Source organism: Orbicella faveolata, unplaced genomic scaffold (genome assembly GCF_042242905.1).
Source record: "Orbicella faveolata isolate gen_17 unplaced genomic scaffold, um_ofav_v1 contig_2, whole genome shotgun sequence".
NCBI classification, from domain to species: domain Eukaryota; kingdom Metazoa; phylum Cnidaria; class Anthozoa; order Scleractinia; family Merulinidae; genus Orbicella; species Orbicella faveolata.
In genome coordinates this window covers 16,973,304-16,988,545 of record NW_028301547.1, presented here as the reverse complement: position 1 = coordinate 16,988,545, position 15,242 = coordinate 16,973,304, and the positions used below count along the sequence as shown (strand labels likewise).

At 37.7% G+C, this 15,242-nt stretch overlaps 2 protein-coding genes and 1 long non-coding RNA gene across 9 annotated transcripts; 2 read left to right on the top strand and 1 right to left on the bottom strand.

Annotated features, from left to right (window-relative positions):
* The first annotated feature begins 997 nt into the window (after positions 1-997).
* Positions 998-13,749, top strand: LOC110061636 (uncharacterized). 7 transcript variants are annotated; one of them, XM_089289966.1, is made up of 8 exons: positions 1,136-1,197; positions 2,843-3,024; positions 3,814-3,875; positions 4,562-4,638; positions 5,753-5,834; positions 6,579-6,652; positions 11,410-11,484; positions 12,841-13,749. In XM_089289966.1, exons 2-5 carry the CDS (start codon positions 2,998-3,000, stop codon positions 5,785-5,787), a joined length of 201 nt encoding a protein of 66 aa, XP_089146092.1. In that variant the 5' UTR covers positions 1,136-1,197; positions 2,843-2,997; the 3' UTR covers positions 5,788-5,834; positions 6,579-6,652; positions 11,410-11,484; positions 12,841-13,749. The 7 variants fall into 7 exon arrangements, with proteins under 7 accessions (XP_089146093.1, XP_089146094.1, XP_089146092.1 ...); XM_089289967.1 differs by lacking the exon at positions 2,843-3,024 and having other exon boundaries at positions 998-1,197; positions 3,825-3,875; XM_089289968.1 differs by lacking the exon at positions 2,843-3,024 and having other exon boundaries at positions 1,001-1,197.
* Positions 8,495-9,049, bottom strand: LOC149112196 (uncharacterized). The gene is made up of 2 exons (XR_016207317.1): positions 8,946-9,049; positions 8,495-8,869 (listed from the first exon to the last, which is right to left on the bottom strand). It is a non-coding gene; the product is annotated as an uncharacterized LOC149112196 (long non-coding RNA).
* On the top strand, positions 9,576-11,025 carry LOC149112195 (uncharacterized). The gene has a single exon (XM_089289960.1). It carries the CDS (start codon positions 9,576-9,578, stop codon positions 9,966-9,968), a length of 393 nt encoding a protein of 130 aa, XP_089146086.1. The 3' UTR covers positions 9,969-11,025.
* Positions 13,750-15,242: the final 1,493 nt, after the last annotated feature.

Here is a 15,242-nt window from a genome sequence, read left to right as displayed (position 1 = left end):
AAGGTCATTTGCCGTTTCTGTTAGGTTTTCACTGGTGAGATTTTCAGTCACGTCTTCCAGCATTTATACAGCCTGTTCCAGGCTCTCGGTCAATGGGGACGAACAAAAATGCGGCCGGGCGACGAGCGACGAGCGGGGTCTGACCCCGCTCGTCCCGCGCCCGCTTTTTCGATCGTCCCCACTGACCGAGAGCCTGGAACAGGCTAGCATTTATATCGTATCGTCTTTAAGCGGGACTCCTTCGACACCATATCCTCATCACCGTCGTGGTCCTTTGAATTCTGAGAGGTGGATGTCGAGAGACTAGAGAAAAATTCATCCTCTCAGCGTTCAGCTTCAGGGGTGCACGTTGGCAGGGTACAATCTGCTTTTAAAGGCTTCAGCTACTGAAGGAGGTACATCTGAGCCAGATCCGGAAATAGACAGTACACAGACAACTAGTGTGGTACAATGTGGGGAGTACTTCCGGCCCTGGGATCATTTACGGTACAATTTGCGTATACCATGCACGATTTCGAGGACATTTGTGTGACAGTGTTACACGGTGTTACACGGTGTTACAAGGTGTTACACGGTGTTACAAGGTGTTACAAGGTGTTACAAGGTGTTACAAGGTGTTACAAGGTGTTACAAGGTGTTACAAGGTGTTACAAGGTGTTACAAGGTGTTACAAGGTGTTACAAGGTGTTACATGGTGTTACAAGGTGTTACACGGTGTTACACGTTGTTGTCATGTGAATCTGAGGATCATTTGCGGAAGATATCCCGTTTCCCGTCTCTTAACAGGCCGACCAAACTGAAATTCTACCTTTACCAGTTTACCACTATTATCAGTGGAGAGCTAACCAATAGGAAAATGACAAAAACAGTCATAAGCTATTACGCCTGTTTTCGGGTAACATTGAATTGTTCCATGTATTATTAAAAAAGTATTTCTTGACTTTCCTCACTTTGAACATATCCATTTTAAAAGGCCGCATTCAGCCAGTTTTGATTCTATGGCTATCGTTGATATAAGATAAACTAGAAATATGCCAATCATTTAAATCTGTCTAAAAAGTACGGCTGTACCTCAAGCAATCCATGATGTTGATGTCGAATCCGCTTGAGTATCCCATCATACACTGAAGGCACAATCTAAGATCACATGTCCTGAAGCATGATGTGTTCGAAAATATGGCGGGGTTGTCTTCCAAGGTAAGACATTTTGGCGTTGTTCTGTTTTTATTTGCAATTCTGTGGCTTGTCGTTATATTATAATAAGTAAAACTTATTTCATGCAAGTGGAAGAAAATGTTTTTAAAAGGTGAATTTGAACACATGGCAATAACATAACTTTTCACAAGGGCTTCTATGCCACGTTTTCAGTACGTGGAATCGAGTGTCGAAAGTAATCAGGCAATTACTCTGGTTTTGGTTTTGGTTTAACTACGGTTTGAGATTGGGCTGCTAGTTTAATTGGTTTAGAAGTAATTGGTTTGGTTTTAGTTTTACGACACTCAATTGAAAACCACTCTACCACTCTACCACTCTGGTCTTCATAACAAATAGTGTCCAAGAGCAAATAACTGTGCATATTTTTGAACCCAGTTGGAAGCTAAATTCTAGGGCTCATTAACATTTTCAGCAGGAGGGTGACTGGTTTCCACAGGTGTACAAAACGTTTTGAACTGTGTTTCTCTGTAAGAAAAACTCTATCCCAGATGGCCAAACCAGACTGTCAATCTGCCTTGGTGCCTGGCCCTTAATGAAACTCCCTGTCAATTGTTGATGTCATCAAATTATTACATATCCCTGAATGCAAGTCCAGTGATAATATTATTATATGGCTAGCTCCTTGGCCAGACAAGATTACTGTTAACACCGCTGGATAAGCCGCACCTTTTTACTCAAAATTTACCTTAAGAATTGGGCATGCGGCTTATCTGCAAGAACCTCTGGACAACATGCCATAAATTTGCATAAATTAACACTTTCTATCAAAAATTTATAAGTCAGTTAAGAAAATTAGTAAGAACTTCAGTAGACAAACAATATCAGAGTATGCATCAATCATTGCTATTACAAGTTTGATGGCTCCTAAAAGAATTGTTTTTGTTCATAATCACAAGCTTACATTTCTTGCTGTTAAACAGCCCTAAACCTTTGTTAAAAAATCTTTTAGCCAGTGTAAGGCCGCAATTCTAGCTCATTCTAGAGCAGCTTTAGAAACTTGCATCGCACAGCAGGGAATCTCCATTCCGCCACAAAGCTGCTCAAAGAAAGCTTCGAAGGCTATTTGTGTCCAGTACTCCATCTCCTGATGAAATGCCTGGCTACTATGTTATGAATGACCAAACGAATGAACGGAAGTGTTGTTGTTGTTGTATGTTAATTCTATTGAAAAATTGACAGGAATGAAAAAAGAATGCCAGTTGAAAAATACTGGAGAAAAATGAAACATATGTCAAAACTGGTAGACATCATGTCAGTGCTATTGTAGAACTAAAATTTTAGGTAAGGGTTTTAGTTTGAAGCATTCTCTGTACTCAGTGTTATTGAGTTTACACCGGTTTACATTCATTACATGTAAATCAAGAAAAGTACACGAAAAGAATGTTTCTCAAGACTTCACTTGTGAATTATTTTGATTTCTTTCCAAATTTTTTTTACCGAAATTTGAGTTGCCAAACTCATGATCAGGATGTGGCTTATTTGTGAGTGCAGCTTATCCACCAGTGGTTACGGTAACCAAATCCTGCACTGTGATTGGCTATCCCAGCAGGCAAGACGGCACTATCTTGCCACTCACAACAGAAAATTGTTCTTTTTCCCAAATAATGATTCCCATGTTTACCAACAGCTTGTTCAATCAAGATGGCTGAGTATTGGCCTTGTTCATTTTGTGTTTATGGACCTTGACTCCATTTTGGTCCATGAACATGCAAAGAAAGAACTTGGCATATCCAGTTACCTTGACCTCACACTTGGTCAATAACCCATATGTAATTGGACTTGATGAAGCACAATTCAGGGTGTAATCAGGTGAGTAATTTTGAATCAAACAACTGCAGAACAAGGCCAATTACTAATGATCCCATCAATAACCAATTTCAAGTAAAAAAGAGTCATTAGGGAAATTCTTTTGAGCAAAAAAAATCTTTCTTTTTTCCATAAGTTTTTAACACTGTAGAAATTATTATGTACAGTATGACTACTCAAATCGGGCCACTTAGAAAAGAAGTAACCAATCAGAACATTAGTTGAGAACAAAGAATAGTGATCTTTTTCTCAAATAAATCAGTAACATTGAAGAATACAAACAATAGATCTCAACAAAATTAGAACCCTAAACAAGTGTTGCAGACCTCTCAGGCAACTTTGCCATTTGCTGCTTGGTTACTTTTGATCCTAAATTTTGTGCGCTTTTCAACGGTTTCGGTTTAGTTGCCACAAAATGAGTTTTCAAGTTAAATGTTTTAAGCCAGATTTATAATTATGATAATTTGCCATGAAGTACTGAATATCTAAGAGTGTATATAATGCGGAGGAGTTGATAGTACTTACATGCTCATGGCCAGGGCTTTCATTAAGGGCCGTAACCTATAATACCTGCCGCGGCTGAGTATGTTTGATGGACACTTGATGTCGCAGGTGCACTGGACTATAGTTGATACAATTCACCTAAAAGGTAACAAGTTTGTTACAGGTGTTAAGTTCAAAGCTGCAGTTAACTCAGAACTTAATGGCAATGAATGGCAAACTGACTCTTATTACTTGCCAACTGTAGAAAGCTATCAGTCCACTGTTCTTAGTTTATGTTTTGATTGTCAGTTTTATTCTAGGTGGTCTGGTTTGAGTAGTCGCACTGTAAGTGGAAAGCCAGTGAAGTGCAAGTAAGTGATATTATGTGATGTGTTGGGGTGGGTATCCAATTACAGGTATCTAATAGCAAAATTTAGTTGTGACTAGATACCTGTAACTGAACACCCAAGTGACTGCATGATAAATGATGAATTTTGTTATAGCTCTGATAGCTACAATCAAATTATAATGTAGAATAAATGTATTTGCAGTTACTTTAAGGGTCGCCTCATACATGCAGAGCTTGACGTTGGGACTGCTGGGGTCGCCAATGTGACCAATTTTTTTTTCCCTGGAGACTAAGCTTGTGCAGTCGCTCTGCATCAATGAACATGAAAAGCCTGCGCATGAATGTTAAATGTGTTTACTTTCTTTAGCAACAGTTTACGAAAAATTTTGAATCAAAGCTTGCAATATTGAAGCCTTTTTTCGATAAAGGAATAAAAGAATGTTATTTAGTCATTTTCCCTGTTATTTTAGAAAAATGTGGCAAACTGATTATACATAAAAAAAAGTGTGATTAGGGCTGTTTTAGTGTCTATCTTGTGGAAATACATAAGGTTCGAAAAAAATCCGTACATAGAGGTTTGAAAATTTTTGGCGACTAAAATACTTGTGCTGGCGACCAAATCTGAAAACTTAGGGGGCCAGCTGGCCCTGAGGTTTTTTCCTGAAATTCGAGCCCTGAAATGTTTATGTACATTGTTTGCTCTCACAGAATGAAACAAAGCAGACTAAAAGGAGTCCAGATTTTCAAGACAAGACATGATGATATCAACATGGAAACAATTATTGGTAGGTAAATGATGACAGCCTTTAAAACTATAACCAGTTTCATCTTCAAAACAAAGTTAACCACAAAAGAATAGCTTGCTTTAAATAAAATAAAATAAACAGAGTTTCTTACCTAAAATATCACACGCAGGTATTTTTTTCTGAGTGACTGGCTGTCTGTCGTTGTTGGGACTAAAATATAGTGGATAAAGATAGGGTCCATGTTTCTGTGGGCTTACTCAGGTCCATATACAATTAAAAATATATTATCATATTAACCCATTGACTCCCGGAGCTTTTTGCCAAAAACACATTTTTTTTATTTTTTTGACATTTTGGACATTTCAGCCTGGATATGAACCAAATTGGCTGCAATCTACTGGGAAAGGCAGTTGCAACATGATAGCATGCCTTTCTTTCCACTGGCATCACCTTTTTATGACATTTTTGCTCAGGCATGCACAGAAATCAATATTTTTTGGATGAAAAATCACCTATGTCTTTAGGATTTTCAGGGTTTTTTTTATTTTTTTTTTTGTAATTTTTGCCTTTTTCTCCTTTTCTTATCTTTTTGCTGCAGTGATTGACCTTCTACTGAACTTGCTTCCAGTCCAAAATCTCTGAGAAAGCATTATCAAGGCGGGCAATTCTTACCATGGAGTAGCCAAGTGTAGTGGAAGAAAATTTTCCTCAGAGTTTTTTACTCAAATATCTGAGCATTTTTGTGCATATTTCAGGCTCCATTGACCCAATCACTCTGATCTGGGTATCATTGGAAAGATCTTTTCCTCCTGCAGAACTTGAGTATAAATTATGCCAATTTTGGTCAAAGGTGATTACATCAGAAGTGGAACAAAGGCTAATGCTCATCGCAGCCAGTTACAGCCAGCACGGGCGTCAATGGGTTAAAAAGATATTTATTGGCATAAATGTTAAAGCACACATCACTTCATGCCATAGTTAAAGTTGTAAATATCGGTTTTGTTTGGACTTCAGCCCTTGCAATCATTGAACAAAAACCATGTTTGCTTGTGCCAGTATCCTGTGATGCTTGGTATGTTTTCTTTGCTAATGGACTTTGCAAAATGGCATCACAGAGAGTCTATTGACTATACTTAACAATTGACATCTACAGTACAAAACAGGAGCAACAATGAAAGCATGTGCTGAGACTCGAGAGGAGAAAGAATTACGTTGGGCATTGGATTCCATATTAAGTGAGTCACAATTTCCTTGTGTTTGGTTTATTTACTATGCATGATGATGCACAATGCAGGTGGAAAATTTTAAACAAATAGAGATGTTACTGTTTCACTGTTCAGCTATTTCAAAAGCTGTTATGTGGCCCTACTATACCTCAGTCCTCCAGGGGAAGGGTGCACAAACAAATATGTGAAACTGCAATGCCTGGGTTACTATTCTTTTGTGGAAGGAAGGACAGAATAGTCAACTGGACTGCAGGCCAGGAAGTCCGGTTTTGGGCCAACAGTTAGGGTCTCTGCACTGTGTTCTTGGGCAAGACACTTCACTCTACATTTAGTCTTACACTACCTCTCTCTACCTGTTGTAGGTGTACAAATGGGTACTGGGTAAATTGAACACTGGGTGCCAACCCTGTAACAGACTTACATCCCATCCCATCCCATCGTTGTCAAACCTTTCCCCTGTAGGTATGATTGTCTTTAATTGTGTAGTTCTGTGAAATAGACAGACTAGCATCCTAGGCTAGCACGGGAGAGTAGAACTACTCAATATAACTTAATGCATCAGAGACTGGGTTAAGCCATGGTGGTTTTTGTTATTTGGCCTGAATTGCAGTCTTAACCTTACCTTGTAGTCCAAACTCACTCTAGTAGGGTTAAAGCTTAAAAAATTCAAATTATTATTTGTAATTGTGTAGATTGTAAACTTGAGAGATCAAGGCTGTCCTAAAGGTTGACACAGTTCCCATTTCTTACTAGATACAAACCAGAAAGCCATGTGCTTAGACTTATAGGGAGAAAGATTCATATCAAGACATTAGATTCCATATCAGGTGAGTCTTTGTGTTTTCTTTTGTGTTTGGTTAGAGAGGTTGTAAGTTGCTTGATTTTACCTGTGCTAGGAATAATGGCATGCAATACAGGCAGAAAGTTGAAACAAATAGAGGTGTTATTGTTTCACAGTTCAGCTATTGCAGTGCATTTAGTTCTTGGACATAGCATGTTAGTCTCATAGTGCCTTGCTCCACCCAGATATACGAATGGGTACTGGGTGAAGTTCATACTGGGGCTAACCCCGGGGGACGGGGGGTACTCTATGGGCTATATACAGGTATACTGCAGGTATGTGCCGCCCCAAAGGGCAATGTTTTCAATGAGATTTGAAGTAAGGCAGCTAAGGATATATAGGTGGCCATAAGGCCACCTTTGCTAGGGGGTTCTGGGGGCATGCTCTCCTAGAAAATTTTGAAATATGATTTCCAGCTTTCTTTCTCATCATTAAAAGAAATATATATTTTTTTATTTTCACCAGATTCGTATTGAAGTAAAGGCAATTAAATACTTATTAAGCAAAAATGTAACAAAGCATCACAAAACCGTTTAGAATCGTCACATACATGATTTATCTCTGTTTGGGTTACTGAAGTTCATCAGCTTCCTTCACAACTGTAAGTGTAAAAACTGTGAACAGGCTGGTCGAATGTATTTCCAAACGATGAACAAATAAAGTCATTCATTTCTTTGATTGATGGCCCTTTGTGTGGCTCATGACTTTCCAAAAATTGTGAAGATAACAAGGTCTTATCTGCAACTTCAGACCGTATAGTTTTAGAATCAGTTGGGTTGATTGGCAAAATTTCATCATTGGAATGAAGAGCTTCGTTTTCTGCAATTAATATTCATCTGTAAGCAAAGAAGAACACAATGGGTTTCTGAAAGAACAACTCCAAAATCAAATAACTTCATTTAATTACCTGTTCTGGTATGCGGTTTCTTTGAAAAGAATGTAAACAAATCAGTCTGTCCAGACTGTACAGGAGCACACTTTGTCACCATCATTGCTCAACCGACCACACAATAATAGTTTGAAAGCAAGGTTAAGTTTTATTACAATACTACTGAAAATGGCTGAATGTTTTGCAATTTGCAATCGTATTCCATTGATGTGTACGCTTTTATATACACCAATAGTCAGGGAAAATGTAAGAAATATTTTTTCTGTTTATTTGAACCGAGAAATAGGTAGGCTGTAAATATTATAAGAGTTACATTTTTGAAGTTTTTGTTGACAAACACAGCCAAGTAGCCAGTGTATCGACAGCTCACAGCCACCAGAGCCCGGCGGTAGCCAGCTTCTTATGAAAGCGCTGGAAGGGTGTGGTATTTCAGGCGTTTTGGTCATACATAGGGTATTGATTTCGCCATAAATAGGGAAAGGGTTTTGGGAAGCGGGCTGCACACCCCCACCAGATTTTTCTGGGAGTACCCCCCCCCCCCTCCCCAGGAGCTAACCCTGCAGCAGACTGGCATCCCATTTTTAAGGGTGGGAGGGGGAGTAGAAAGATGCCCTATCAATAATGCTTCAGACACTGGGATAAAACGTGGTAGTTTGGATCACTTGGTCTGATGAAGACTTAAGAGGCCCTGCGCCTAAGAAACGACCGATGATTTCCGGCTAAAAAATAAAATCGGCCGATTTTTATCTCTCAAGTAGAGGTTACCGAATACTATTTAAAAATGAATTTCTTTTGTTTCAGTTTCGCTTTAAACCAAAAATATCGAGCCGCAAAGTTTTTCCGTCTGAAAGCAGCAAAATCAGGCCGAAAATAAGCCCCCGCAAAAAACTGTTTAGAAATTACTATCGCAACGCAAAATAATGAGAAAACTACACAGTGTTGAAGAAAAAGGCCTTTTAATGCAATATCATTCGATAAACATCAAAAAACTGCCGAAGCGATTAACAAATAAAGTTTCAAATATTGCATACTAAATTAGATGGAGCGTTGGAGCTGATTTTAAAATAATTATTTCTCAAAAGTTCAACGCTTTTGAAAGCAATCACAGTGATGAATGAGACATTGGAGGGATACAAATCACGTTTCTGGAAAAACATTTTTCGGCCAAAGTATATTGACCTTGTACAAAGCGTTCAAAGTTACCGTTTTTACCGTTATCCTGCTACTTCGGCGAAACACTTCTCTTTTGCCAATACGGCCGTGGATAGCGTGTTAAACGCCACTTTAAACCTTGCTAGGCATTCAAAGACCGTCCTAAGTAGAAGGAAGTAGAATTAAGAGAGTAAGGAAGATGAAAAATACACAGAAAAAGAAAATAACTCGAAAGTACCATCTGCTAACGAAAGTTGAATCTGGAAAATGTCGTCGCGTGACAGCGGCCATTGACGTTATTAGAGACCTTAAGCAAACACTGGAGGCGGCGAGGTGGACGCGAACCGGAAGTAAAATTTCCCGCTCTCGAGCTAATTAGCATAATCACGTTGAGTGTTGCCCGCGTCTTCCAACAGTGGCGGCGGCGAGAAAGGTAGGTTTGGCCGTCTCGAGAGACGGTCGCTTTATTTTCCCATTTGTAGCACCTAAAATACACAGAAACTCTTTTATAAAGTTAAAAAATGTTTTTTGACACGTCTCTTTGTATTTTTTTTTTTGCAAATATTTGATATTTCGTTTGCTTTACAGCGAAAATCTCACTTCACATTGGAGGTGTGAGTGAAGAAGAAAGATGGCAAGCGAAGGAGAGAAAAGCAAAAGAAATGGGTGAGTTTCCTGGATTCACATTGTTCCGAGTGATGTTCACGTCTTGTAGACTTTAAAACTTTAGATTGCAAGTACTTGCTGGTACAAAATGCTATTTTGTTCTTCCAATTTGTCTCTATAACTTTGGAATATTTCCGAAAGGTGAATCGTTAGACAGGACCTGTTTTTAATAAGCTTTTGTTTTCTCTCATCTATCTCGATCATGGAGTGGACAGAAGCACATGATTTGATCCTAGCGAAAGAAGTCAGAACTTCAGAACCATGGATCTTCAAACCAAGGACTGTAGATCGAGGAAAAGTATGGAATGCCATCACGGATCGTCTGAATGACGAAACCTCCGTGAAGTTTCAGGTGAAGCGGAAAAACGTACAGGAACATTTCAAACTACTACTGGACAAATTCAAGGCGAAACGAAAACATCACAGTCAGGCGAAACTGAGTGGAGTTGACATCGAAGATAGCGAGATGGATATTCTGATGGAAGAAATATCAGAAAAATGGGAGGAGGCAGAGGCCAGTGACCTTGGTTGCTCTAGTAAAGAAAAGGCTGATTCAGTCTTCGTAAGGAAAGTAAAGATTTTTCGACGTGTGTAGATCCCTCAGCAACAGAAATTCATCCTCGTCTATGATGTCCTCAAAGCATGCAACAGCTAGAAGGTCTCGGACTTCTCGAAAAGTTGCCATTATGCTCGTAAAATCCACGAACAAAGTCAAATTGGACAACTGAAAACGAAAGCAAAACAGCCGTTGCTCGCCGCCGCTTCTACGAAAGCTTAATATTCTAATTTCGCGCCAAGAGGAGGCGGTCTCAACCCAACTCCCGCGCGGCCATCGCCGCCTCCACCTAACCGCCTCAAGTGTTTGCTTAAGGTCTCTATTTGTATCAATAGCGGTGGAATCCAAACGAATGCACAAATAGGAAAACAATTTTTCCCGGCCAGAAAACGTTTAGTGGAACAATGTTATGTTATTTTTCACAAATGATGGTCACTCAAAAAGAAAAACTTCCCCAACCGCCACACCGTTTTGGTCGCAGCGTGATCTGAGTTATGGGGTCACGACTGGATCTCTAGCCGCTGACCGCCCGAAGGACATTGCAGACTCGTTTTCCCACGCTCTTGCGACCTTTACGTGACCAATGACGTCACTGGCCGCTGTTAGGCGACGACATTTTCCAGATTCAACTTTCGTTAGCAGATGGTAATTTCGAGTTATTTTCTTCTTCTGCGTATTTTTCATCTTCCTTTCTCTTTCAATTCTACATCCTTCTACTCAGGATAGTCTCTGAATGCCTAGCAAGGTTTAAAGTGGCGTTTACCACGCTATCCACGGCCGTATTGGCAAAGGAGAAGCGTTTCGCCGAAGTAGCAGGATAACGGTGAACACGGTAACTTTGAACGCTTTGTACAAGGTCAATATACTTTGGCCGAAAAATGTTTTTCCAGAAACGTGATTTGTATCCCTCCAATGTCTCATTCATCACTGTGATTGCTTTCAAAAGCGTTGAACTTTTGAGAAATAATTATTTTAAAATCAGCTCCAACGCTCCATCTAATTTAGTATGCAATATTTGAAACTTTATTTGTTAATCGCTTCGGCAGTTTTTTGATGTTTATCGAATGATATTGCATTAAAAGGCCTTTTTCTTCAACACTGTGTAGTTTTCTCATTATTTTGCGTTGCGATAGTAATTTCTAAACAGTTTTTTGCGGGGGCTTATTTTCGGCCTGATTTTGCTGCTTTCAGACGGAAAAACTTTGCGGCTCGATATTTTTGGTTTAAAGCGAAACTGAAACAAAAGAAATTCATTTTTAAATAGTATTCGGTAACCTCTACTTGAGAGATAAAAATCGGCCGATTTTATTTTTTAGCCGGAAATCATCGGTCGTTTCTTAGGTGCAGGGCCTCTTAACCTTATACCTTCATCGTTAAAACTCTCTCTAATAGCACTGAAACTTTCAAAATCTGATGGCTTATGTGTAGGTTGTAAAACTTAAGAGACCAAGGAATTTCATGAAGATTAAAACATTTGCAGTTTCACACTAGACACAAAACAGAGAGGCAAGGAAAAGAGCTATGAATCAAGTTGAGACATTGGATCCCTTATTAGGTGAGTCACAATTTTATTTATGTTTGGTATCGTGTTCTGTAATTGTGCACAATGCAGGCAGAATATTAAAATTAATAGAGTTTTTGTTGTTTCACTACTGTTCACTACGAGATACCCCTAGCCCTTCATGGTTAATAGGTTACACAAACATTCTTAAGGTGGCTCAAAACAGTTTCTAGCACTCTCTAAGACTTAGATTTTGATTGGTCATAATACCTACTCTATCAGGTGATGCTACAATCATGGTATCAAAAAACTGCCCAATCATTGGTTAACACGTTGTTGTCATTTTCGTGACACAGTAGGTTACCATAGCAACAGTATGACCGGCTAAAAACACCCTTAACTATAGCTTTAAGGGCTTATAATTCAAAAATGACGCAGTGAATATTTTTTCATATTATCAAATTTGATTAGCAGGATAAGACAAGTTTTGGCAAAGTTTTAAAAAATCTGCACATAGAGTTCAGAGCCACCTTAAATTTTCATAACTGCCTTCAAATCACGGAGTTATTTATTTCTTGCCTTGACATTTTTCGGATTTTCACCGTCGTGTGAATTTTCCTTTGGGATATTTCAGATATCAATGGGGAATGTTCTTGAAATAGCTGTCAAAGTGAAAGTCGCTGTCAGTCGTATAGTGTCTTAAAAGCCTTCCTGTCAAAACTAGCTGTCAAGTCAGATCAAAGGTGAACAAGGGAAAACCATGATTACCTGTAAATTACTGTAAAATATCCATTATAATTTACTGATTGTTTTGCTCGTACCTCTTTGAAAACGATTTTTGCTTGTTTGCATAAGTATTGCATTTGAACAACAGTTTGAATTGTCGTCTTGCTAAAATATACAAGTCGGTGACAAAAAACGGCACTTTTATCGATTATAACAGTTTGAATTTTATAGCAAAATTGTCTTGTTATTCGCTTGTTTAAATTATTCAATTTTTGTTAGTATTTGGTCATAAACGTCCGACAAATTGCATGACCCTTATTTTATTATTTAAGATTGGCAGCTATTTACCGAACATAAATTCATCCTCAGAAAGAAAATGCGAATATTGCTCGTTTTGTGGCGAACATTTTAGCCGTGACTATTTTTGACGGTTAGCTTTTCGCCTGAGTGCTATATTTTAGCCGGTGCTATTTATTTCGTGTTGTTGCTCGTTTTAGTTGTTCTTAATATCGTTATGTAAACTCCGTGTATTTCTATGATGATGATATAACCAAACGACAAGCGTATTCCCGATAAGAGAATTAACTTGTAAACTTTAGTCGAGTATACACTGTATGTATATTTTGTTCTTTGGGTTTCAGTATACCCATTGTTAATTGGACGTTTTATTTATCTTTCTTTCAGGCTGCCATCTCAAGTGTACATGCAGCGACATTAACGTGGAGAACAAAGCAAAGGAAAGCTAAGGACTTCGTTTAGTTGTTTCTTCAGTGGATCACGTTTTAGAAGTAAGGTAGATTTACAAGACAAAGTTGATCTCGATTGAGTTTCTTGTGAAAGATTGTTAGGGCGGACGGAGATCGTATTAGTGATTTCAAACACAAAATTCAAGAGTCGAAAGAAGACACTGGAATAACTGTCAAATTGTGTAGTATCTACAAAATTGTGTCTATTTTTTTAGTTTTCGAGGACGCCGTGAATTGTAAATTGTGAATTGTGAATTTCAAGTTTTGAGCTTTAAAATCAAGTTTGAATATTAGCATTACCCGCCTATGTTTTTGCAGCCTGAATGCCTCGTTATTAAGTCAACTATTAAACTAGTTGAAATTACTGTGTAACTGTCTAGTATCTATTTCACAGATGTACTGAAATCTTTCTAGTTTTTCAAGGACGCATTGAATTGCTGAAAAGGCTGCGCTTTTAAAAGGGCTAAGAAAAAAGTCGAAAAGAAACTAAGTCTTTTAGTGGAAAAATTGTCCCTAGTAAAAAAAGTCTGCAATTTTGAATGGAGTCTTGTTTCGAGTCAAACATATACAGTCTTTTGGCGTATAAAATCTTGCACTATGTGGGATTTTTTTCATCAAAAGTCAAAGTATATGCTTGATTCCTGGCTAGAATCTGTTCAAAAGCGCAGAATTTTTTTTCTTTTTGCCAACCCTACATAGTCAAAAAATAGTAAAAGAGAGCCTACATTTCTACTAGTTTCCAGGCCCTTTTAAAAGCGCAATTTTTTTTATTTTGTTTTCTTATTCAAATTGTTTGTAATTAATTTTAATTGAATTATTAAAAAGCCAATAAAATTTATATTGAAGACGCGTGTGTAATTGACTTCTATTTGCTCTTTTTTATTGTCTTTAATAATTTTCAGCAATGCTAAAATAATGTACACAGTAAAAACCAACACTTGCGGTTTTCATTTGATTTTATTGTTTTGCAATAAGTAGTTAATTAATTACAAACGTAGAAGGAAAAAAGTTTGCGTTTAAAAACTAAGACTTTTGGCGGGAAAATTTGAAAAAATTTGCACAGCGTTTCCCCTTACAACTTTTTTTGAGAAACAATTTAGAGGTTACCCTTCAGAAGTTTTTGATCGCAAAAAAATTCTCAAAGGCAACAGTTGACAGAAAATACCGTCAAAAACTACTGTATCACGTCGCAAAAAAAAAAAAAAAAAAAAAAAAAAAATGCAATTTCGATATTTCACCATTTTTGTCAAATAAATATTTGCCAAACAGTCTTGAAATGTCATTTTCCAACGAACTTCGCGACGGTTTTTTGTGCGAGAAGACATGAAAAATGAAATGACAAGTAGATCAAATAAGCGACAAAATAAAATTTAATTCCGACATGGATTTTAAAATCTCACAAAGTGACTGAAATACCGTTTAATTTTGTATCCAATCGAGTTTGATCTTCAACTGTTTGTAGCTTGTCATTTCATATCTTTCTCTGTCAGACGCTAACAAGGACGGCACACTTCGGATCAGTTGCGTAGGAGCAAGAACACTCTAATCAATCAAAATCCAATTATTGTCCCCCACGAAATTATCCAATTTCAATGGTTTATGACCCATTTTAAGTTTCGAAATAAGTTAATTTTCTCTTCCGATGCGACCGTTCGCTTCGTTCTCTTTTCCCGTGCAGCAACCAAAGTGTAAATAAATAATCAATATCTGGTTGTACAAAGATGTTTATTCCTAAAATAACGCAAAATTGCTTCGGCCGCTAAAGTATACTGGATTTTATGAACTCGTTAAATCAGAGCAATGTCGGAATATTAAATCCACCGTGAAAATTTAAATCTCATGTTGAAAAATTTTCAAAAAATATTTTACTCTGTTTTGAACAAAGCTTATCAAAGAAAATGCCTATGTACTTTTGGACGTCCAGAAATTTAAACGTTGGAAATGACAAAGGAAAACAAACATGGTTTACAAAGGCGCCACGAGAACTTTGTCTAACAAAGCACGTTTTTAATACCAATTCAAATGCAAATATTAGCATCCTTGTTAACGAATTTGTTGCTGGTCTTTCTAGTTTTGGTTGTGATTGTTACCAAAATTGTTGCAGCCTTTTAAATCTTGAAAAACAATCAATGCAGTAGCTAATTTTAAATGTTTTTGTAGAAAGATGCCCTTTTTGGAGGTCATTGCCAGACAATTGCTGAAACAGAAGAGATGTAGAGTGCAATCGAATTTGATTTGCAAATGTTAAAGGAAGATATTTTCAGAAACAGGTTTTATATTTTCAGTTGTTCTCCGCGATCCTGAACTTGTTCGTACTTAAAAGCTGAAAATATCGATTCT